This window comes from Mustela putorius, unplaced genomic scaffold (assembly GCF_011764305.1).
Source record: "Mustela putorius furo isolate JIRA1106 unplaced genomic scaffold, ASM1176430v1.1 tig00000174_pilon_pilon_pilon, whole genome shotgun sequence".
In the NCBI taxonomy this organism is placed as follows: Eukaryota; Metazoa; Chordata; class Mammalia; order Carnivora; family Mustelidae; genus Mustela; species Mustela putorius.
Genome location: NW_025421304.1, coordinates 43,471,022 through 43,493,765, shown reverse-complemented (window position 1 = coordinate 43,493,765; position 22,744 = coordinate 43,471,022). Strand labels below are relative to the sequence as shown.

Sequence of the window (22,744 nt, the reverse complement as noted above, 5' to 3'; positions counted from 1 at the left end):
CCCCGGGAGAGCCGCCGCCGCGCGCCCGCCGCTTCCTGCCTCCGCGCGGGCTCCGCGGCTCCCGCAGCGGTTGCCATGGCGCGGGTCGGCGCGGGCACCGGGGGGCGGCTGCTGCTGCTGCTGCTGGGCGCCGCCGGGCTCGCGGCCGTGGGCGCGCCCAAGCCCCCCAACCTCGTGCTGCTGCTCATGGACGACGTGAGTGCGGCCGCCGCTCGGGCTCCCAGGGGCGGCCCCGGGCGACGCGGGGCGGCAGGGGCGGCCGGCGGGGCGGGGCGGGGAGGGCGTGGGGCTGGGGGCGCGCCCTCGGGGCCGGGGAGCGGTGGAGGGCCGTAGCGGGGCGGGCAGGAGGGAGGGTCCGTGCGGCGCCCAGCGGCCCCCTGGATCCGGGTCCGGCCGTCGGCGGTCTTGCCCCGGCAGCGCCGGACGGATGTGAGCCCCGCTGGGCTGCCCGGGGACGAGCCCTCCAGCACTGCCCCCTGTCCCAGCGCGGACCGACAGAGGGGTGGCCCAGACCAGTTCCCCAGCACCCCCCCCCCCCCGGGCCCCTTGCCTTCCCCCCAGGCACTGGGTGCGGAGCTGACCGGGACCCAGGCCCGTCTGCCGGGACGTCCAGGATGTGCCCTGCCGGGGACTGTTGCTGTCTCCCCCGCCAGGCTGCCCTGGGTGGCTGGGAGTTCTGGCCCTGGGTCACGTTTGTCTGGGTCCGCTGCTGGGTGTGTGTGCGGCCCCGCGCGGGCTCGCTCTGGTCACTCTGCGGACCGGCCCTGTAGAGGTTAGCGGGGTGCCTGCAGGGGCCAGAGCCGTCCCGCTGTCCTTGTGCCTTTGTCACCGCCTCTTGGTCACAGAGGTTGGCAGCGAAGTGCAGGTTTTGAACTCGGCGTGAGGTGTCGGGGTAGAGCGGAGCACAGACACACGCCCGGGCGCCTGGTGCCCCTCAGGGCCTGTCTCCCGTGCGGGCCTGCGCTCCTCAAACCCTGAAGGACCCCGCCACGGTAGCAGAGCTTGGGCGTGCCTGGGCGGGTAGTGGAGGCCCCTGGGGAGGTTGGGGACGGGTCTGCGGAGAGCCTGAGGCCTGGTTCCGCAGGGGTTTTCAGCACGGCCCTGACCTCCGGGGAAGGCCGCGGCCTGGGGCTTGAGTTCCGGCACTGAGGGCCGGTGACGTGATGAGTTCTGCGTCTGTAGCCAGACCTCCACGAAACCCTAAGGAGTGCGTTTGAGGGCTTCCAGGTTGGTGAACTCACGGAGGTGCTGGCCGTGGGACCTCCCCCTCCCCTCGCCCTGGGTGTCTCCTCCGTCTGCTGTTCCTGCCAGGCGTCCTTTATGACAAACTGGTAGTAGGAAACAGGGCACGTCCCGGGGTGCACAGCAGATGGTTGAGCCCCACCAGAGGTATGGACACTCTGGGGGCACCTGGGTCGCCCAGTCAGTGAGGCACCCGCCTCTTGGTCTCAGCTCAGGTCTTGATCTCAGGGTCGTGAGTTCAGACCCTGCTCACCGGGGAGGGCCAGTTGGGGGGCAGAACGGGGGCAGTGGTGACGGGGCTCACCAGCCCCTTGACTTTTCTGGGGGCGCCTGTCAGAGGCCAGGCCGGCAGCTGTCTCACCGTCCTCGGTGCGCTCAGGACCGGACGGGTCCCCCACGGCTGTGTGCTGAGTTCAGAGGATGCTGACACTGGTCTCCCGTGGATCTTCCTCCCTTCTTCGCGTCTGGCAGGGCTGGGGTGGGCAGGGGCTTAGAGGCCTGCTCCCGAGCGCCTGGACACTGGCTGTGTCTTGGTTCTTTATGTGTACGGCTGGGGGAGTACAGTCGGGCTGAACAGAAGCAGCTCCAGGGGGAGTGCAGCGGGCCTGTGGGTGGGGACCCGCGGGAGCCGCCGGAGCTGCTGAGCCACGCGCGTCCTTCTACACGTGTTGATGTGAGTCTGAGGGCCCAGGGTGGCCCTTCACGGGCAGCAGGGAGCAGCTGACTCAGAAGTCTCCAAGCTCTAGGGGAGGGGAGGCCGGGCCGGGCCCCAGGAAGGGAAGTGAGTCCCATGGCCTCGGCCTGCCCTGTGGGCAGCTGGGCCAGGCTCCAACCGAGCTCGTAGGCCCTCCCTCACCCAACTGGGGCATGTGAGCCCTGTCCCTGCGTGTCCGGCCTCCAGACTCTTGTCACTCAGGGACATCGTCTGCCCCCGGCTCAGCCTCCATCCTTCCTGTGGCCGCACCTCCCTCGGGGGCTTGCTCCGTGCCAGTGCCTGTGGCCCCCGGACAGAGCAGGCATTTCAGAGATGTCAGGATAAGCCGTGCCGGAGGAATCCGGAGCTAAAAGGCCAAAGGGACCAGCTGCCGCTGACTCAGGAGAGCAGGCCACGGCCTGCAGGGGCCTGCGCTTCGCTGACAGCTGTGCTGGGACGGCGCGCGGGCTGCCGGCCTGGGGTCACGGGCTTAGCTGGGCAGGTTTGTGGGCTCTCGTGAGCTCCGCGCCCTGTGCAGCCACATACAGTCCACTTGAGGCCATGTTCATTGGCCCCTCGGCAGGCACCTGCCTCCTCTCCCCAGCTCCCACGACCCACCTCCTGGCCTTCTAGACCTGCCTGTTCTGGCCTTTCCCGGAAACAGAACCCCACGGCGCGCGGTCCTCGAGGTGACCGTGGCCCCCGGTGTCCTGATTCCCGGCCCAGCCGTGTCCAGTGTGCCTGTGCTGCTGCCCAGGGCATCACCACTGACCACAAACAGGAAACTCTCCAGCCCCAGTTTGAGGGCCCAAGTCTGAAGTCAGGGTGGCAGCAGGGGCTCCCGAGGCTCCGGAGGAAGGCCCTTCCTGCAACGCCAGCTCCGGCGGCTCCCGGCGGTCCGACTGCGTAGCCGTCCCCCAGCCCCTGCTCTCCCGCGCTCCCCTGTGCCTGCGTCCCGCCGCCCCCTGTTCTTCTGCATTGGATTTGGGGTCTGCCTTAGTCCCATGAGTCTACCCAGGCCGGTCACACCAGCAGCATCTGCTTTTTTTAAAGTGGGCTCCGCTAGCCGGGCGCCCAGTGCGGGGCTTGAACTCACGACCGTGAGGTCAAGGTCTGAGCTGAGATCGGGTCAGACACTTACCTGACGGAGCCCCCCAGGCACCCCTACACCTGTGTTTCCACATACGGGGCCATGCATAGGTTCTGAGTGGACATGACCTTCGGCCCGGACCGCGCGGCTAGACTGCGGTCTGTGTGTCCACCAAGCGGATGTCGTCCGTGTGTCCACGGAGCAGCTATCGGATGCCCAGTGCGTTTGCTCTGGGCTGTCGCCAGTCATGCCTCTGTGGACACTCATGTTGTTTGTGTCGTTGTGCCTGGTGCTTGTGTCCTGTTCTTGCGGCTAGACCTGGGAGTGGAACAGCCAATCACGTGGCCGCACTGCGTCTCCCTGGGAGTGGAACAGCCAGTCACGTGGCCACACTGCGTCTCCCTGGGTGGGGGCCTTGCCGCGTGTTTTCGGTCTCAGTTTGTGCACCAGCTCCTTCCTGCGCTGTGTTGGTTTGTGTCCCGAGTTGCCGGTTCCCGGGGAGCCGCAGGTGCTGGCGTCAGAGGCTGAGGAGCAGCGAGCATGGGGCCGTCCCCAATAAGCCGGCCACAAAGCCACTGACAGTGCCCACGGCCCACGCCGGGCACTGGGGTGTAGTGAGGATGCTGTGGCTCGTGGGGCACAGGACGAGCAGCTCCTGGCTGAACTCTCACCTTCCCCCAAGACAAAAGGAGGTCTGTGCCACCTGTCCATGCTCTTTTCTGCAGATGGGGTGGGGCGACCTGGGAGTATATGGAGAACCTTCGAGAGAGACCCCAAATTTGGACCGGATGGCTGCAGAAGGGATGCTTTTCCCAAACTTCTACTCAGCCAACCCGCTGTGCTCGCCGTGTAAGTTGGGGCTGGCCCACGGGCACAGGGAGCGGGACCAACACTCGGGCGCCTCCCGGCTTCCTTCCAAGCAGAGCACCAGGCGGGCTGCAGGTGGCTGTGGCAGCCCTAGCCCTTTCCCGTCGGGGTCTCAGCACGTTGGGGCAGCTGGGCTCCGTGCTGTCACAGGCCGCCAAGGGCACGGAGCATGTCGGGTTTGGAGGCAGAAGTTGCTGCCAGTGGCACGTGCTTTCCTCCTTTCCCAGAGTGGAGTGGCTCGGGGTGGTTCGAGACAAGCGCCCCCTCCTCCCAGGACAACCACCCGTGCTGGGAAGGTTCCCTTCCCCCAGGAAGGGAAGGAAGGCCGGTGTTGGGGGCGTGCTGTGCCCTGCGCGTAGCCCACTAGGCTGGCACTCTGGAGCTGCCAACGGGAGGAGGAGCGTTGCGAGCTGGCCGTGGACGCTCATGACATTTCTGTTTCCTCGGTGTAGCACGGGCAGCTCTGCTCACTGGACGCCTGCCCATCCGCAACGGCTTCTACACCACCAACGGGCACGCCAGAAACGGTACGCAGTGCTGCAGGCAGCACCCGCAGCACAGGGGACGCGGGCCCGGGTGGGAGGGATGTCTGCCACCATTCTCATGCGTGACCTGGCGTCCGCCGGCCAGCTCTGCGAGCGCCAGCTGCTTGCCTGGGCTCAGAGGCTGTGTGTGGAGGTGGCCCGTCCTTCAGAGCAGGCCGCTGTCAGAAATGCGCGTCGTCAGTGGAGAGGAAACGGGCTGAGTGCTGGTCCTCCTGGGGACTTGGTGGAGAGTCCAGGCTCCTTCCCGGCCACTGCTCTGCCAAGGACAGTCTGGGCAGACACCGCTTATGGCTCCTTCCCTGCTGCTGTCCTGTGCCCAGGGCAGCCCAGCACCTGCGGCTCTGAGCAGGAAGTGTGCCAGGCCAGCCGTGCCCTGGGGTAGGAAGCAGAGGGAGCCCGTGCTGGCCGGTCATGCCCCGGGGTAGGATAAGCAGAGGGAGCCCGTGCCAGGCCAGCCGTGCCCTGGGGTAGGAAGCGGAGGGAGCCCGTGCCAGGCCGGTCATGCTCTCGCAGCCTACACGCCGCAGGAGATCGTGGGTGGCATCCCGGCTGAGGAGCGCCTGCTGCCCGAGCTGCTGAAGGGGGCCGGCTACGCCAGCAAGATCGTGGGCAAGTGGTGAGTCCTGATGCTCCTGTGGGGCGTGCGCAGCTGGTGCGTGAGTGCAGGGTGCTGTCTGGGGGGGACACGGAGGGGCAGCCAGGAGGCGGAGGACAGTCCCTTGGTGGGGGATCGTGAGGGCCCTACGGTCATGACGGCAGAGGCCCCCGTGGCGTGCATGTGTGTCGTGCCTGCCACTGGGAGCAGGTTCCACAGGGATCCCCAGGTGTGCAGCCCGGGAGGCAGATGTGAAGGTCACAGGGTCTCTGCTCCCTCTCCCGAGCTGTGGGGCTTCTGGAAGAGAGCCAGTCCGCCCTCCCCGGGGAGCCTTTCTGATGTCCAGCCATCCGTCCCTGTCCATCACGGCACCGTGGCCCCTCTGCCCTTAGTTCTTCTGCTACTTGCTGGCACTGCCTTCTCGAGGACGGGCGCCCCGTGCACAGCACTGTGGTCACAGCAGTGGGAGGTCCATGGAAACCAGGGCACTGAGCGTCGAGAATCCTGGTGATCCAGGGGCTGCGGGACAAGTGCTTTCTCGCTCCTGAGTCTCGCCAGGAGCCGTCCTGCCGAGCGGTGCTTGGAGGAGGTGGTGGCAGAGCACAGCTCTGGGGATGCTTGTCACCAGCCCAGGCCTGGGCAGTGCCCAGAAAGCCCGGGGAGACTGCCAGGGCCCTCTCTGTGGGGAGCCCATGGGAGGGATGGGCCCTGTGATGTGCGGCCCGGCAGCTGTGCCCTGGGGCCAGCAGACTTCCCGGGGACGGGGGGTGCGTCTCAGTCTCAGCGGGGTCCGTCACAGGGCTGTGGCCTGCACTGACCTCCTTCCTCCCAGCCCAGTGCCACGGAGCCAGACTTCCGTGGCTTGAGCAAGTCTGGGGATGGGTGGAGGCTGGATTCACATGAGAACCCCCTCCAGCTGCCCCTGTCCCAGGGGACTGTGGGGTCCCGAGGGACTGCAGCCTGCTCTGGCTCACCGGCAGGCGGTGCCGGCCCCACTGCTGTCGGGAGCCGACAGCCTAGCAAAAGCGGCCCTTCCAGCACCTGTGTGTCAAGGGAGGCCGCCTGAGCTGGTGGGTGTGAGCGTGCAGCCACGTTGGCTAGCCAGCGCGTCCCCCTCCGGGCCAGTGCTGGTGGGTGTGCGGAGAGCTGACCATGCCGGAGCAGCGGCCCGGGCTGACCTGAGACGCGGAGAGGGAGCACAGAGCGCAGGGCGGGTTAGGTTTCTGCAGCGAGCGGCCGTGGTAGCGCCCATGGCCCTGCCCCCAGCGGAGGGCCCTGCAGAGGCCAGAGCCGCACCGTGGCCACGCGGCAGTCGGGAGGCAGAGTGTTTGAGAACCAGCCATGGGAGCCGAGGCCCCGAGAGACACACTTACCGGCACCTTCTTAGACCCTAGCACTGGGCACCTCAGTTCTGGCCCCACGTGGCCTACCCACCCCACCACGCCGTGCCGTGCCATACCACCTTGACCAAGTGACCAGTGCCTGGGCATCTGCGCGGGCCACCAGAACACCTCTGAGCGGGCAGTGGGGTCTCCTGGTCGCCTGCTCCAAGGCCTCCCCAGGGCAGCAGAGGAGGGAGACCCTGCTTTCCAGCTTGTGTGGCCGTGAGAGGCCCGTGGGAGCCCACTGGCCCTCTAGAGTTGCTGTGCTCCCCAAGAGCCCATGGGCGGAGCGGAAACCCCCGTGCATCTGCACCGTGTGTTCTGAGGAGCAGACGACTCTGGCTCAGGGACTGCTGGGTCCTCCCTCGGCTGCTGCTTGTTGGCAGAACCGACAAAGGGAGGGTCGTGACGCCCGCAGTCCGGAGAGCCTAGGCTGGGGAGTGCTTGGCCCTGGTCACCCTGCGGGCACACGTATCCCCGAGCGGGGCCCGGGCGCTGGGTTAGTGCGCGGCCTTGGCAGGTCCTGGACTGTCCCAGGCTGTGATGAGGCCAGGCGAGGACGGTCAGCTCCCCCAGGGCCGCGCGGCCGTCTTTTGGGGCGTGATTATGCGTATCTGGGGGAAGAGGCTCTTGAAGACCTTACTGTGAGGGCCGGCGACCGGCTCAGTCCCGGAGAAGGCGGAACCTGTAGAACCGTCCCCAGAAATGGAAGAAGGAAGAAGCCAGAGTGCAGAGAGTTCTGGGTGGTTTCTGGCTGCTGTGAGACAGCTCACTGCGTGTCTTCCCTGAGCTCTCGCAGCACTCCAGAGGGATGCCTGAGCATCTCTGTGCCCAGACACCCGCTGTGGCCAGGGCCGTGGGCTGTCGGTGGGGGTGGGCGGGGTCCTGGCGCCCACCTGGAGGAGGACGTCTCAGGGCGCCTGGGGCTCAGCACACACAAGGCAAGGAGCTATCTGTGCTCAGGACTTTGGGGTACCCTGAGAAGGGGTCCCTAAAGCATCTGGGTTCCCGTTTCTAGGCATCTGGGCCACAGGCCTCAGTTCCACCCCCTGAAGCGTGGGTTCGACGAGTGGTTCGGGTCCCCCAACTGTCACTTTGGACCATACGACAACAGGGCCAGGCCCAACATCCCTGTGTACAGGGACTGGGAGATGGTCGGCAGGTAACGGGTCCCTTCCTGCCCCGCCCCGCACGCGGCAGAGCTCAGCCCTGCCCTCTGATGCCCTGCTGGGGGCGGGGCGGGGGTTCTGGAACGGCTTCCCAGCGCTCGGCTTTGTCCGCTGGCGGTTCTGCCGCAGGGAGAACCACGGCCTAGGGCTGCTGTTCGAGCCGCCCACAGGGGACTTTAGCGTGGGAGAGGTTAGGACCCCCGAGGTGTGTCACGCAGCACCGTGTTCTGCTCCTGAGGTTTGGTTCCTGAAGCCGTTGGGCGGCCCTGGGCTCCGGCTCCGAGGCCATCCGCCTGCACCAGGCTGGCCCGTAGCCCTGTGCCAGGAGCCCCCGGGGCTGCTCCTTCCTCAGGAGCCCGCCTGGAGCTCTGCTGCCTGAGCCGGGCGGCTCCCCAGGCTCCGGTCTGGCCGTGGGCCTGCCTTCACGGCGCCACAGCGTGTCCCCGCTTGGTCAGCTCCGTTCTGTCTCCAGCTTCGTCCCGCCCACCTTTTGTGTGGCTTCACGGTTTCGGTGGAAGTTCTTGCATCGGGGCCAGAAAGCTGGGTTGGGCCCGTGCGTTTCCAGGACAGCCTCGTTGAGGGAGAACGTGCCCCATTGGAAGCGGGATTCGGGGGTCCTGGCGCGCTCGTGGTGCCGCGCAGACACGGCCGGCTCAGAGCGCCTGTGCCCATGAGCTGCTGCCGGCCCGGGGTGACCGCGGCGCCGCCTCTGTCAGCCTCCCTGTGTCCTCACACGTGGCCGCTGCCAGGTGGGGGCTGCCATGGGGCCTCGTCCTCGACCGGCCTGGGGCCTCCGGAGTGGCGCACGCCTCTGGGTCGTTGACGCGCGCGGGCCGCGGTTCCCTCGCCCTGTGAGCGGGGCCTCCCCGCCTGGGACTTCAGGGAAAGGAGCTCGCTTGGCTTCCGGGAGGCGGATTTTTGTCTGGGTCTGTGTTACTTTCAGATACTATGAGGAATTCCCGATCAATCTGAAGACCGGGGAAGCCAACCTGACACAGCTGTACACGCAGGTGACGGACGCGCGGGCTGGGCGGGCGCGGGGGAGCCTGGCCTCCGGGCAGACGGGTAAGGCAGCATCTCCCCCAGGAAGCGCTGGACTTCGTGCAGAGGCAGCACGCGGCTCGGCGCCCCTTCTTCCTGTACTGGGCCATCGACGCCACTCACGCGCCCGTGTACGCGTCTCGGCCCTTCTTGGGCACCAGCCGGCGAGGGCGGTGAGTCCTTGGTCCTAGAGACGTGGACCCACCCCGGAGAGCTCGGCTGAGCGTGATTGGCTCCAGGGACGGGGCCCTCGGCCATTCGGTGTCAGTTACCCTGACGGGAAGGGAGGGCAGCTCTCGTGCTTCCCCGAAGCTGCCGGCCAGCGCGATCTGCGTGGAGGCGGCTGCGCGGTGTGGCGTGTCCCGTCCCGGGTTAACTCTGGGGACTGACTTCTCTCCCTCTCCTCTGAAGCCAGCCCGTCCGGTGTGCTGTCCGTCCCTGCAGTCGTCACTTCTCTGCTCACGGACGCCCTTTCTCCCCTTAGGTATGGGGACGCTGTCCGGGAGGTTGACGACAGTGTGGGGAAGATCCTGAGCCTTCTCCGGGACCTGAGGATCGCAGAGGACACGTTCGTCTTCTTCACCTCCGACAATGGCGCTGCTCTCATTTCTGCTCCTAAACAAGGCCAGTGTTCCAAGCACCTCGCCTCCCCAGATGGGGCTGCCCTTGGGACACTGGGATCTCTGAGGCTCCGTCAGGGCCACTCAGCCCTCCTAGGGGCCCCGTCCAATGGGGGAGATGCCCGCTCCCTTCCCAAGAGCCCGTGTCCAGTGGGAAGACTGTTGCCCAGGAGACTTGCTGGGGCATCTCCAGAGCTCCTGGGAAGTGGTGTCTTGGTGTCTTGGACCCAGCCCCTACCCCAGAGTGCGGGCTTGGCTCAGCGAGGGAGCCGCCGCAGGGCCGTGAACCCCCGGGGCTGCTCGGCAAGCTCGTGGACTGTTGCACCTTGGGGAGCAAGGGGTTCCACCTGGTGTCCTATGTCCGTCCCCCCCCCTTGTCATGGTACCATATCTTTTTGTCCCATTTTCCCTTAGCAGGGCCCTGAGTCACTCAAAGGGCTCTGGAAGGAAGGCCACGGGGAGCAGGAAACCCCAGGGGACAGGCCTCGGCAGGGAGGTGCTAGGGGACCATGCAGTCGGGGGAGCCCCGTGGCTGGTATGGGTACAGATGGGGTCAGGTGAGAAGGAGTCTGCTGACACCGAACAGCAGTTTGGGGTCTGTGTCCGGCTGGTCTGGGGCCCCAAGGGGCCATTCACGGCCCATGGAGGGACCTCGTCCTCACCAGGCGCTCCCTGCACTGCTGTTGGTCCCAGAGGTGAGGGTGGGACCCTCTGCATCCCTCCCAGCAAAGACCCGGGACCTGGCTGGACGCCGCTGTCCCTGCTGTGCCTCCGGCTCTGTGCCAAGAGCCCCAGACGCGCAGCCGTTGCCGGGACCACCAGCGGTGCCCCATCTTCATGCCTGAAGTAGGCGCCGGTTCCCACGCACGCAGTCCACATGCTCGGTTGTAAGAACACAAGTTTGTGTGTTCGCCTCACCGTTTGCGACGCGAAGTAGACAAGCAGTCGGGCCTCGTCGGTGCGTCTGAGCCCCGCGAGACCCCCGGAGGAGCCGCGTCTGTCCTCGCCGTCCTGCGATGCCCTGCCGCACGCTCGCTTGTCGCCCGGACACACCCTTCCTTGCTCTCTCTCGGGCTCTGCCTGCGCTAACGCGGGGGGCCGGGGTGCGGGACCTGCGTAGGAGCAAGAGCACCGCCTCTTCTGTTCCTCCCGGGGGCCGGGCTCGTGGGAGCCCCGGGCAGCAGGCGGTGGCGGCAGCAACGGCCGTTCGCCCTGGACTCTGGGAGGCAGCCAGCCTGGCCAGGGCCCTCCGCCCTCCAGCACTTTCCACGCGTGTGGTTCAGGAACCGAACCTGCCCCGTCCCCAACCCACTGCTGGGCCCCGGGGGGGACACATTTTGATTGGACCCCCCACACACACAGAGGGGATGCTCGAGGACGAGAACACGTATGTCTCACAGTCCCTGAAGGCAGCCGTGAACCCCACTGAGCTGCTCCCACTGAGCTGCCTCAGGGACATAGTGTCACTGCCTGACCGTGTCCAGGCATCTGACCTTGACCTTGAGGCCTGAACTCTGTGTCTGGTCCTTGCAGCAGTGTCACCCGAGGACCCAGGAAGGTTGGGGGCCGTGGCAGATCCCTCCTGAAAGCAACAGGCCAGCAGGGGGACGCCCTGGGGACTCGGGGTAGGCGTCTGATGCACGACGACTCTGTCTCCCCAGGCGGTAGCAACGGCCCGTTTCTGTGTGGGAAGCAGACCACGTTTGAAGGTGGGATGCGGGAGCCCGCGATCGCGTGGTGGCCCGGGCGAGTCCCTGCGGGCCAGGTGAGTGGCGCTCCGACCGGCCGTTCCACACCGGGAGGCGGCTGGTGAAGGGCAGGTGGGGCGGGCAGGGGGCTCAGGGGCGGTGTTAGCACCTGCCGCCCACTGACGAGGCTGCCTTCTCCGTGAACGTGGCGGTCCTGACTTCAGCCAAGTTAAGCAGGTTTCTTTTCTGCAGGACTCGTCAGAGCTTTAGTGTGCTAATGGACCTCAACGAGCACCCGCAGGCACAGGGCATACCGAGTCCCTAAAAGCTTGCTTGGCCCCAAAGGCTCCCCCGGCCACTGGTCCCCTAGCAGCCTCCCAGACACCGGAGCCCTTTCCTGCCCCAGAGCTCCGTGCTCTGCCCCTGCCTCCACCAGGAACCCACACGCAGGGCCTTCTCTCCCAGGGCAGCTCAGTTCAGACTCCAGAGGAATACGGGGTCTTAGGGCTCCCGTTTTGAAATACTCCTTTCCCGGTCTCTGAACCGGTCTCTCCCCTTCGACGCCCCCAGGGAACGCTGGTATTGGTGCGGCCCTCACAGCAACAGTGCAGGGGCATTGACTGCCCCGCGGTCTCTGTCACAGGGCCGCGCTCCATGCCTTCACGACACCCTCCTCCACTCGGGCCGGAGGTCGGGAGACCGGCCGGGCCTCCTGGGCCAGGCTCACAGCGTCACAGGGCTGCTTCCTTCTGGAGGCTCCAGGGGAGGGTCCGTTTCCTCGTCTTTCCAGGGTCCTTGAGGTGCCCACGGCCCTCCCTCCGTCGTCCAGGCCCGTCGAGTTCACCGGTCCCTCTGACTCTGGCCCCCGGCCACGTCCCGGGACCCAGAATCCGCCCCACCTCCAGGCCCGCTGCTGCAGCCTTGATTCCCTCTGTGCCGCGTGGGGAATGCGCGCGGGGTCTGGGAATGGGGCCGTGGGCCTCAGTGCGGGGCGTTACCTGTCGCCGTCGCCGTCGTCAGCACTCCCACGCCACGTGCTAGCAAACGGGGCCCGAGGAGAGGAAGTGACTTGTCAGGACCGCTGGCGTCCCCTGTGGCGCTGGGATCAGGTGCCAGGCATGGGGCACGGAGCCCACCCTCCTGCCCAGGCTCCCCCACAGCCGCACCCTCTGGGACGGTCTCCATGGGGACTTCTCTCCCCGGGGCCAGCTCCAGTCTTTGGGAGCCTCCGCCTCCAGCCCTCGTCTGCCTGGCTCCTCACCCCTCAGCCCTGTCCCTGAGGCAAGAATCCAGGAACAGCCGGGCAGCCTTCCCCGCGCCGGGTCCCCTGGCACACGCTGAAACTGAGCCTGACGAGCGGTGAGGCCTGCGCCCTGCGGCGACCACGGGAGGGCTTCGCTTACCCACTGTGGTTTGCCCACTGTTTCCGGTACTCAGGCCCCTCCTGCCTGGGGGAGGGACCGCCCCCGCGTGGGGTCTTAGCAGTGCCGGTGGCACCAGCAGGGACTCCGTGTGCCCACAGCAGTCTGATGGCGTTTTCCTAAAGACGTGACGCATGTTGAGAGGGTTTGTCCTTCAGGAAGTTTCTCTGCGTGCCCCCAGCTGCTCTGTGCTGACAGGAAGGACGTCCGCTGTCCTACCCCCCCCACACGCAGTCTCTTCTCTCTTTATTTTGCTTGGCAGTTAAAGTATTGGGATTTCTTGATTTTTCTTTTCTTTCTTCTTTTTCTTGTTGCAAAACAAGCGTTAGGGGAGAAGCCGCGGCAATGAGATGATGCCGCCGGCTCCTGCCTCTACAAGCCCACGCGGAAGGTTCCAATCAAACACCAGCTTCCCATTTCCCCACACGGGGCTGCTGAACCCACAGTGCAGGCGGCCGTGGCCTGTGCGCTCCCCCACGTGGCGGGGGCGTCTCACGTGATCCCAGGGCAACCGTGAGGGACCCCTGGGGACTGGGAAGAGCGGCTGGAGGTCCCAGCCAACAAGATGCCCACGGATGCCCACCCCGCCAAGCTGACTCTCCGGCCTCCCCCGAGACGGCCCTCACCCCAGCTCCAGGCTGCTGACGCCGGGTGGTGGGGTGAACCCGGGGGTCTCCAGATGAGGCAGAGCCGTGTCCAAGGAGCAGACGTGCATCTCGTGGAGACCAGCATGTGGCCCTTGGCTTAGACTGCTCCTCTCAGACCCGTCTCGCTGGGTGCCTCGACTGAGACCATCCCGTTCCGGCCCGGGTCGTCCCCAGCCAGCCGCCCCTCCTCCGTGCTGCGCTGGGCCTCGCGGTCTCCTCTCCGCCTGTGCTCCCACCTGACTCGGGAAGCTCCCAGTGGTTCCGTGGTGACAGATGGGCTCAGAGAGGCATCAGCAGGCCGGACCCCACCGGTGTCTGCCTGCCCGTCTTCTCACCTCTGTCTCATTCGTAGTCCCCACCGACACGAGGACTCGGGAACTGGGGATGGGACAGTTGGAATCCCCACTCAGCCCTAACCTCCTGAAGCCACTCTCCCGAGGAGGAGCTCGCCCCTCCCTTGCAGGGTTGTGAGGCCTGAGGGTTCGTGTGGCGGCCCACGCGCACTGACCTGACCCTCCAGAGCGTGTGGGGCTCCGGGACGGCCTGGAGCGGGGTCAGACTGCAAAGGCAGGGCCCGGAGGAAGGGCCTGGGCCCGGGGCGTGTGCACCGCATGTGGACATCGGGCAGAGAAGGCCTCTGCCCCCTGTGTGTCCCTGGCTGCCGTCCGGTCAGGGCGGGCTCTCCGAGTGCCCCCGCGTCCTGTCCTTGTCCCTGTGTGTCCCCGGCTGCCGTCCGGTCAGGGCGGGCTCTCCGAGTGCCCCCCGCGTCCTGTCCTTGTCCCTGTGTGTCCCCGGCTGCCGTCCGGTCAGGGCGGGCTCTCCGAGTGCCCCCGCGTCCTGTCCTTGTCCCTGTGTGTCCCCGGCTGCCGTCCGGTCAGGGCGGGCTCTCCGAGTGCCCCCGCGTCCTGTCCTTGTCCCTGTGTGTCCCCGGCTGCCGTCCGGTCAGGGCGGGCTCTCCGAGTGCCCCCGCGTCCTGTCCTTGTCCCTGTGTGTCCCCGGCTGCCGTCCGGTCAGGGCGGGCTCTCCGAGTGCCCCCGCGTCCTGTCCTTGTCCCTGTGTGTCCCCGGCTGCCGTCCGGTCAGGGCGGGCTCTCCGAGTGCCCCCGCGTCCTGTCCTTGTCCCTGTGTGTCCCCGGCTGCCGTCCGGTCAGGGCGGGCTCTCCGACGGCCCCCGCGTCCTGTCCTTGTCCCTGTGTGTCCCCGGCTGCCGTCCGGTCAGGGCGGGCTCTCCGACGGCCCCCGCGTCCTGTCCTTGCAGGTGAGCCACCAGCTGGGCAGCATCATGGACCTCTTCACGACCAGCCTGTCCCTCGCGGGCCTGGCTCCGCCCAGCGACAGGGTGATCGACGGCCTGGACCTGCTCCCTGCCATGCTGTGGGGCCAGCTGACAGACAGGTGCGTGCCCGCTGGGCGCCAGCCCCCTACACCAGGGGACAGAGCCAGGCCTGGCTGACAAGGCCGTTTCCTCCCCAGGCCGGCTCGGGGCAGGGGGAGGACCTGAGAAGCGAGAGCCCTGGCACCCCGAGACCTGGCTCCCAGCACCCAGGGCATGGGGCCCCAGGCCCAGCGCTTGGGGTGGAGGGAGTTCTGCCTGAGTGTCTGGCTGTCCGGACCCCTGGGGCCCGGCCGTGGCTTGGGCTTCACCGGTGCCGGACGCGGCTTCTTCCCAGCTTGAGACCAGGTGCTGTTGTGCTCACACAGAGTCAGGTTCCCAGGTTGCTCAAGGGACGGGAATTGCGAAACGCGAAGTCTCGCGGCTGGGAAGGCCGCCGCCGCCGCCTCAGAGCTGCTGAGGCCTGGGTCTGGGCTGGTGAGCCAGTGTCCGGCGTTTTCAGCCGTGCTTGTCTTTGCTGTCTCGAACCCTGGACAAGAGCTTGTTGACTCGCAGGGGAGGGAGCGCCGTGGTGGGGGGGGCTCAGCAGGCCGTCTGCCCCACGGCGAGGGCCAGAGCCTCTCTGCCTGCCGCCAGCTTCACGCCCGGGCCAAGGACCCAGGGGCCCGGCCACCCCCCGCGGCCTGGTGGACCTGTTCCCCACTGTGCTCAGTGGGAGCCCAGCGTGGTCGTTTCTGTGACAAGTTTCTCCTGACCCTTCCCTCCCTCCGCAACAGGCCGATATTCTATTACCGCGGCAACACGCTGATGGCGGTCACCCTCGGCCAGTACAAGGCCCACTTCTGGACCTGGACCAATTCTTGGGAGGAGTTCAGACAGGTGAGGGGGCTTTGGGTACCATGAACTCTGCAGACCCACCACCTCCCTCTTAGGAGGACACCTCTGGACAGAGCGGGCCAGGACCAGAGGCCACTGCGGAGGACAGGTGGCCACAGGCCTCTCGTGCTCGCCACCTGACTCGTGAACCCCCAGACTCGCTGTGGCACCGGTCCCCAACCTCTTCCAAACCACTGTCAGCACAGGGCATGGCACAGTCCTGTCCCCTGGCCTACGTGCTTAGCACTGGACTCTCTCGGGCCCACTCGGCCCTCCCGCTCGTGCCCAGGGTCCCTGCCCTTGCTCTCCGTCCCACAGCTGAGCCTGCCCGCCCTTCAGGCACGATGTCAGCCATCCTCAGCACCTGGCCCCATGTCCTATCAGGCAGGGCTGCCTGTGGTTTGCCCTTTAGGTGCTCAGAGGCTAAGAGGTCGTAGGAGCCCCCGAAAACTCAGAGCTTGGCTCTGCGAGCTTGGGGGCAGCTGTGTGGCCTCACTGTTCCCTCCCGGGGCTTTCTGCGGCCCCGCTGTCGGCTGCCCAAGATTCCAGGTGGCATGGGAGCAGGCTTCCGGGAGCCACACTTCAGGCCTCCCTGTGGCTCCAGGGGCTCTCGAGGCAGGGTCTGGGCAGCCCCAAATGAGACCCGTCCCAGCTTCCACCCAGGCCAGACCCCAGAAGAGCAGGGGGAGCTTCTTTCAGAAGGAGTGTTGGGAAAGTCCAGAAAGTTCTGCAGGTGGAGCCGTTGCCTGTGTGACCTGGGCAGACTGTGTTTACGGTGGGGCCCCGATCGGGAGAGGCCGCTCTGCTGCGTGGGCCCCGCCCTCCTCCGCCGGACACGTGGCTCCTGCTGCCTCCGGGCTCTGCTCGACACCCTTCTGAGTTCCCAGGAAACGGGGTGCTGCTGCTCTGCTCCCCAGGGCAGTCCCTCCCTGGGAGGCAGCTGCCCAGGAGGAGAGTGGGCTCACTGTCGGCTGCTCTGATGGCCCTTCCAGGAGGCTAACGTGCTAGGGCCAGCTTTGTTCAGAAGTCACGAGGCTGCCCGGCTGGGGCTGCTCAGCCAGGCCCGGGCCGGCTCCCAGCCTAAGGGAGAGGCCGGGGCTGCGTCCCTGCAGGGGCGTGCGGGTCTGTGGTCCTTAGCTTGGGAGTCACCCGCGTGGACCCTGCTAGCTTCCCAGCTATACTCTTGTCCCTGGGGCCCAGTCACGTCCCAGGTCAGGCTTTTCCATTCCCCAACGGCTGGCTGAGCGGGGCAGGCCGAGAAGGAGGGACGAACCCGTTTCCCTGTGGCAGCCCGTGGCACAGCAGGAGTGGGGTACACGTGCATGTGGTCCTCTGCACTTGGGGGCCACTCCCAGACTTAGACTAAGTGCATGGCTCCAAGGGCCAGGGCCGCGGAGGGACGGGTGCACCCTGGGCTGGCACGTGGGCTGGCTCGGCGGTGATGTCCCAGGGACAGCAGTCGTGAGGGAAACCCCGTGCTGGTGAGTGGAGTGTTGGTAAGTAGTGTACTTGGCTTGCATCCAGGTGAGGATTTGTGTTTTTTGTCTGGACTGGTAGCTGCCAGCTTTTTCGTGCTGGAGGCTGTGGGCTCTCTCGTGGTCAAATCCCCATGTGTTCTCCAGCACTTCTACTCCCGGAAGGTCAAGGGGCCACCCACTCTGGAACCCACTTGGGCGCGCATCACTGGCTGTCTTCTCCGGCTTCGAGTCTCCTTAATTTTCAGCCACTGGCTCAAGAGTCACAGCTCAGTGCGGATGAATAGAATTTCACGGGTTCCTAACCTCCCTGCTTTATTGAGAAGCAGAATGTTGCCTGCTCCGCTGACCAGCTGTCCGTGACAGACGCAGGGGGGTTGGACACGGGGTGTGGGGGGCGCCCGTCGACGGCACTGACCGCTGCAGAAAGCCTTCCCTGGCCGCCGGTTCTGGGGTTCGTGAGCACCGTGTACCCGTCTCTGTGTACAGCTGCCTCTCCAGACCCTCCCTTAGGCCGTGTCCTGTATTGGCTGAAGACTGCAGCTAAGCTGCTTGTGGGGCCCTGGGCTCACCAGGGTGTCCTCGGGGTACAGCTGGCTTTTCCTGTTCCCAAGTCGGAGTCCCACGGCCTGCGAGCCTTGGGGACACAGCTCCAGGCTGTGAGCGCAGTAGCTTTGGGAAGGGGCCTAGGGCCGTCCCAGCACCTTGGACGGGGCTCGTGCCACACGCTGACCTCAGAGGCTGAAGCTGCCCCGCAGTGTCCCCCCAAAGGAGCCCCGAGGGCAGAGGTGGTCTGGGAAATTGCAGAACTGGGCCTGTCTGGGGACCTGGGGCCATACACCTGAGCCTCGATGCACACGGTCTGCTGTCCTGTGTCCTCGGACGCGTCGGCAGTGGTCTGTTTCAGGCCCTGCTGTTCCCGGGCGTCTGGGCTGCCGCCGTGGGCTGCCGCCGTGGGCTGCCGCCGTGGGCCTGTCTTTCCTGGCTCCCGGGCGGCCTGCAGGGAACGGTGAGCAGCACGTGCTGGGGTGGCTTTGCTCTGGAATTCAGTGACAGGCCGGCCGCCAGACGGGCTGGAACAATTTATTCAAGGGGTAGCGCTTTTTTTCCTTTTTCTTTGAGATTTCATTTTTTACCCAATCTCTACACCTAACGTGGGGATCAGACAACTCTGAGATCAGGAATTACATGCGTCACCGAGTCACCAGGTGCTTCTAAATATCGTAAAGAGATTTATCTCCCGGGGTGCTTGGGGGGCTCAGGTGATAAGCGTCTGCCTTCGGCTCAGGTCAGCGTCCCAGAGTCCTGGGATCGAGCCCTGCATTGGCCGGAAGTCTGCTTCTCCTTCTGCCCCTCCTGTCACTCGTGTCATTTCTCTCTTTCTCTGTCTCTCTCTCAAATAAATAAGTAAAAATCTTCAAAACAAAAAATCACGTCCCTGCCCGAGAAGGGGCTGCCGGTGGGATACAAAGACAGACACAATGGCTCCGCGGCTCCGGGGCCAGGGCGTGGGAGAGATGCCATCCTACAGGAGGCCGGCCCTCGGCGTGCTCAGCCTTGGGACACTCTCGTGGCACGTCTAGGGATGCAGCAGGTGGCAGGGAGACGGGCTGGCTTGCCTCGGGGAGCTCGAGGCCCCTGCCTCCTGGGCTCCTGGGGCGCATCCGTGCCCACACGCGCGCACGGCCCTCACGGCCCTCCCGGCCTCCCGTTTCAGGGCATCGATTTCTGCCCCGGGCAGAACGTCTCAGGAGTCACCACCCACACGCAGGAGGACCACACGGAGCTGCCCCTGGTCTTCCACCTGGGACGAGACCCCGGGGAGAGGTTCCCCCTCAGGTGAGCCGGCCCCAAGCAAGGGCAGATGCTCGCTGGCGGGCTGGGCACTGCCAAGCAGAGGCACGTCCTGAGCTCTTGAGAGACGCGCGGCGGCAGGTGGGGTGGTTCTCCTGCCCCCGCAGGTGGTCCAGGCCTGTCCTCCGTGTCTGCCTCGGCAAACTGGTGTGCGTGGCCCGCCTCCTCAGGTTTCCCATCCGCCTGGTCTCTGTCCCTCCACCACGGGTTCGCGTGACAGTTACATGACCCCCGCCCTGAGCAGCCTCTGCGTGTGGGGTGGACGAGCCCCTCGTGCCTGGCGGGCAGCACCAGTGTGAAAGATCCACCCCGGGGCTCCTCCCGGCGAGGCTCTGGGGCGGGGCCTTGTGGTACCTGGACGCTTAAGACACTTTGGTCCCTCTGCCGAGCTCAGATCCCGGGGATGTGGGAAGGAGCCAGACGGGCCCCACTCCAGAACCTCACACGCGGCTTTCCTGGCAGCGGGGCCTTCGTGGGGACAGTGAAGGCGAGGTCGCGGGGAGGTCATCCTGGATCAGGGTGGCGTGGCCTGCGGAGAGTAGCCCTGGGAGACAGAAGAGGGGACACACATGGGGGAGGGGCCGCATGAAATCGGAGGCAGAGGTGAAGGGACACGCACCTCCGCAGGGGGTACGTTCCTGCCTGGATCTCGGCCTGCAGCCTCCAGACCTGGGAGGGAAGAGACCCCGGGGGTCTAAACCCCAGTCTGTGGCCGCGTGTCTCTGGGGCCCTAGGACACTGCACTGGGAGCTGGGACGCCCTCACGGGTATCAGCAGCCACAGGTGTGGAGCCCAGGGTCGTGTGCGTGGGGGGCTGGGGATCAGGCTAAGCCAGGGGGAGCCTGGGAGGAAGCAGTCGGAGGCCTCTCCTGTCCCCGGAAGTAACTTCAGAGCCAACACCGAGCGGGGCCATGGGAGCCGACGGCAGGGCCTGATTGCGGAGGAGCCACAGGCTGCACCTCTGCCCATGAGGCCTCCTGCAGTCTGACTGCCCCCAGCGTCACCCAGAAGTCACATATGTCCCCAGCACACTTGAGCTTCAGAGGACAAGAGCCAGGCAGACCTTGCTGCTGAGACGAACGACCTTAGCTTAAGCCAGTCCTTCACAGTGCATTTGGCCAGAGAAGGGGAAAGACTTGACAGGGTCTTGAGGCCTCACGGAAAAGCTTGCAGGCCGTCTGTGCGGTGAGCGCGGCCTGCAGGATGGACTGGAGGGCCTGAGGTTCGGGGCAGCCTGGGAGTCCCACGGCTGCAGACCCAGAGACCGTGGGGAGCAGGGCGGGATCCCTGCTCCTGCCACACAGATCTGGGTTGGAGGGACTGGGAAAGCGGGAAGGCCCCAGGTCTGCTCGGGGGCGCCCGTGGTCCTGTTGGTGCCCTCGGTGGTGCTGGCCGGGGCTCAGGCCCTGAACGCTGACAGGGGTCATGGCTGCTGTGCCTGCGGCCTCATCTGTGGGGCAGTTGCTGAGGTGCATGCCAGCCCTTGGGCACAGAGGGACAGAGGTAGGGGCCACCAGCTGGTGGCTCCACTGGGGCGGTGGACCCCTCCCTCCCCAGGCCCCTTCCCCTGCTGCTGGGGTGGCCTGTCCTGCCGGCCGGCCTGGGCCTTGCTCCCTCAGTGACCTGGTCCTCTTGCCTCTAGCTTTGCCAGCCCCGAGTACCTGCGTGCCCTGCGCAGGGTCACCCTGGCCGTCCGGCAGCACCAGGAGACCTTGGTCCCTGGACAGCCCCAGCTCAACGTGTGCAACCAGGCTGTCATGGTGAGTGCTTGATGTGCCGCAGGTCGCCAGTGCCGGGAGGGTGTCCCAGGGGCCGTGGAACGTCTGTGCAGCCCACACCCTCGCCCCCCTTCTCAACTGGGAGCTGTCTGGGATTGCAGAGACTTCTGGCAGCAGAAGCGACTGCTGGGCAGTGTGGCAGGACGCGGTAGACCACGGGCCTCCAGAGGCTGCCGGAGCTGCGGGCTGGACCCCTTCCCCTCCTGCTGCTCTGCGCAGACCCAGCAGGGGTGGCTGGGAGTCACTTGGCCCAAGTCACTCCCACGTGGGGTATGGACACAGTGGACTGATGGCCTGAAGGTCCTGTCCCTGGAGCTGAGGGTGTCTGGCTCCCTGCTGCGGACATGGGTGATTCAGGTGTCCCAGTATCCGAAGCTTTGGCTTCAAAGCCCACCAAGCACCGTCAGGACGGGGTGGCCCAGCTTCCCGGCCTGACGGCCCCTCTCCCTGAGCCGCGCGTCCCGCAGTCCCGCACGGTGGTTCAGAGAGCAGCCGGACACTGTTGACCTGCCGTGTGGAGTCTGGTCTGCCTCAAGGGGCCAGGGCAGCAGGTGGGGGAGCGCACCAGGAGCAGAGTCAGCCACGTGTTCCGGGCGCTGAGCGTGATCCTGGGGCGGGCAGGGCTGCCTTGGTAGCCAGGGCCAGGGTGGGGTGGCCTGTCGCTGCTGTCCACACCTGCAGCTTCGTGTCCTGAAGTCCCCCACAGAAGGACGTTCAGAGCAAAAGCCCCCAGGGCCTCCTCCCTCCCTCCGTGGAGTGGTCTGCCTTCTGAACGCACAGAGTAGAGCAGGAAGGTACCCGTCTCAGGACCACCAAGGTGCCTGGGGTCCCAGGAGTCTGAGAGCCCCACGTGCCCACTCCACTTTAATCTCACTGGGAAGGCGAGCTGTCCCCACCCCCAGCATGCCCTCTGTCAAGCAGTGCGTGTGGTGCCCGTGTCCCTTCCCACTGCCTGATATAGTGGGGGAGGGCGTGGAGGGAACTGGCCGGGGCATGACCACAGCCACCTGACCCCTGGACCTGCCCCCCCAATCCCGCAAGTGAACTGAAGGCAGCCCAGAGCAGTGTGGACCAGCCTCCAGAGTCGGGTGCTGGCTCCCCACACCCTCAGTCAGGCTGGCTGGGCGGAGTCTGTTCTGCACACACCCTGTGCTTTGCTCTGTGACCGAGGTCAAGAGCAGCTTCCTTCTCCAAAGCCTGGCCGGCCCCTCTCCCCATCTGGGCAGCCACAAGCCAGGTGATGCCTTCCAGGGCAGGAGAGACCTTCAGCGCGGTTCTCACTGCCCTTGGTAACCTGATTCGGGAACAGCCTGGGAGGCCCGCTCAGGGGGGTACGCCTCCAGAGTGACTTGGAGTCTCCCTTCTGAGGTGCAGAGACCCCCATGGGCAGTGGGAGGCCATGGCGAAGCAAGGAGGGCCCATCCTCCGCACCAGGAGAATACGGCCATATGGAGGCGTGTGGACGCTAGGTAGAGGGGCCGTCCGTGCTCCACTGGAACGGGCCAGCTCTCCCCGCAGCTGACCATCAGAGAGCTCTTTATGGATGGTCTTGAGCAGGCTGTGAGGGCCCTCCAGGGTCAGCCCTTGCTGAAGTGTGTCTGGAGGAGATGGGGCGGGGAGGGACTCTGGCCACGGTGGAGCCCAGACGTGCTTAGAGTAACTTGCTGTTCTCTCTCAATTCTCACTGCCAGAACTGGGCGCCCCCAGGCTGTGAAAAGTTAGGGAAGTGCTTGACGCCCCCAGAGTCCGTCCCAGAGAAGTGCTCCTGGCCCCACTAGTGCCTGCCGCTAGGAAGACTCTGGCCTTAGGGCTCCCTGCTGGACGAACCCTGAGCCGCGGCAGCCGTGCCCACACGGACAGACCTCATCTGCAGCCAGCAGCGGGATCTGCTGGCTCCACGTGCCAGAGACCCAGCCCTGGCGTTCCTCAGCCCTCCTGGTCGGCCTGACCCTGCGGTGAGGACCCACAGCCTCACAGCCCGAGCCGGATGCTGCCCTCCGACCTCCTGCTGGCCTCCTCCAGGGCCCTGCCTCCATCCAGCGATCCAGAGGACAGGGCTGCGACCTGAATCTCACCGTCACAGCTGGCCTCGCCAGTCCTGTGTTGGCCCCTTGGCCCCTGCACCCCACTGAGTGGGACTGTGAAGGCGGAAGGAGATCCTGACAACCGCCAAGGGAGGCCTCCCTGGTCCGGTGGGGACCTTGACCTTCCCCCTTCCTTAGGGATCCTGACCCCAGGGCCCTGTGGCCAGTCGGTGCCTCTCAGCTGCCCTGCCGCCAACCCTCTGGCGCGGGGAGCCTGAGCGAGCCGGTGGAGACGCCACCCGTACTGCGCCGCACTAAGACTTGGGAAATGGCGAAGAGGAGTTTTAGAATAAAGGAGCCGGCACTTGGGAGTTCTTGTTTTTGCAGAAGCCGGCCAGAGGGCA

The 22,744-nt window shown here is 66.2% G+C and overlaps 1 protein-coding gene across 1 annotated transcript; it reads left to right on the top strand.

The window, feature by feature from the left end:
* The first annotated feature begins 1 nt into the window (after window position 1).
* GALNS (galactosamine (N-acetyl)-6-sulfatase) lies at window positions 2-22,711 on the top strand. The gene is made up of 14 exons (XM_045076444.1): window positions 2-195; window positions 3,752-3,875; window positions 4,346-4,420; window positions 4,952-5,054; window positions 7,434-7,577; window positions 8,528-8,594; window positions 8,671-8,798; window positions 9,110-9,249; window positions 10,907-11,010; window positions 14,259-14,395; window positions 15,110-15,212; window positions 18,402-18,523; window positions 20,181-20,298; window positions 22,008-22,711. The coding sequence occupies exons 1-14, from the start codon at window positions 76-78 to the stop codon at window positions 22,092-22,094; spliced, it is 1,572 nt and encodes a 523-aa protein (XP_044932379.1). The 5' UTR covers window positions 2-75; the 3' UTR covers window positions 22,095-22,711.
* The last annotated feature ends 33 nt before the right edge of the window (window positions 22,712-22,744 follow it).

What these genes read in the sequence shown, in the direction of transcription:
- GALNS (XM_045076444.1), top strand. Translation starts at nt 76, where the DNA reads ATGGCGCGGGTCGGCGCGGGCACCGGGGGGCGGCTGCTGCTGCTGCTG. An exon ending in CAACGGGCACGCCAGAAACG is followed by an intron (nt 4,421 to 4,951) that starts GTACGCAGTGCT and finishes ATGCTCTCGCAG; the next exon opens with CCTACACGCCGCAGGAGATC. An exon ending in GACTGGGAGATGGTCGGCAG is followed by an intron (nt 7,578 to 8,527) that starts GTAACGGGTCCC and finishes TGTTACTTTCAG; the next exon opens with ATACTATGAGGAATTCCCGA.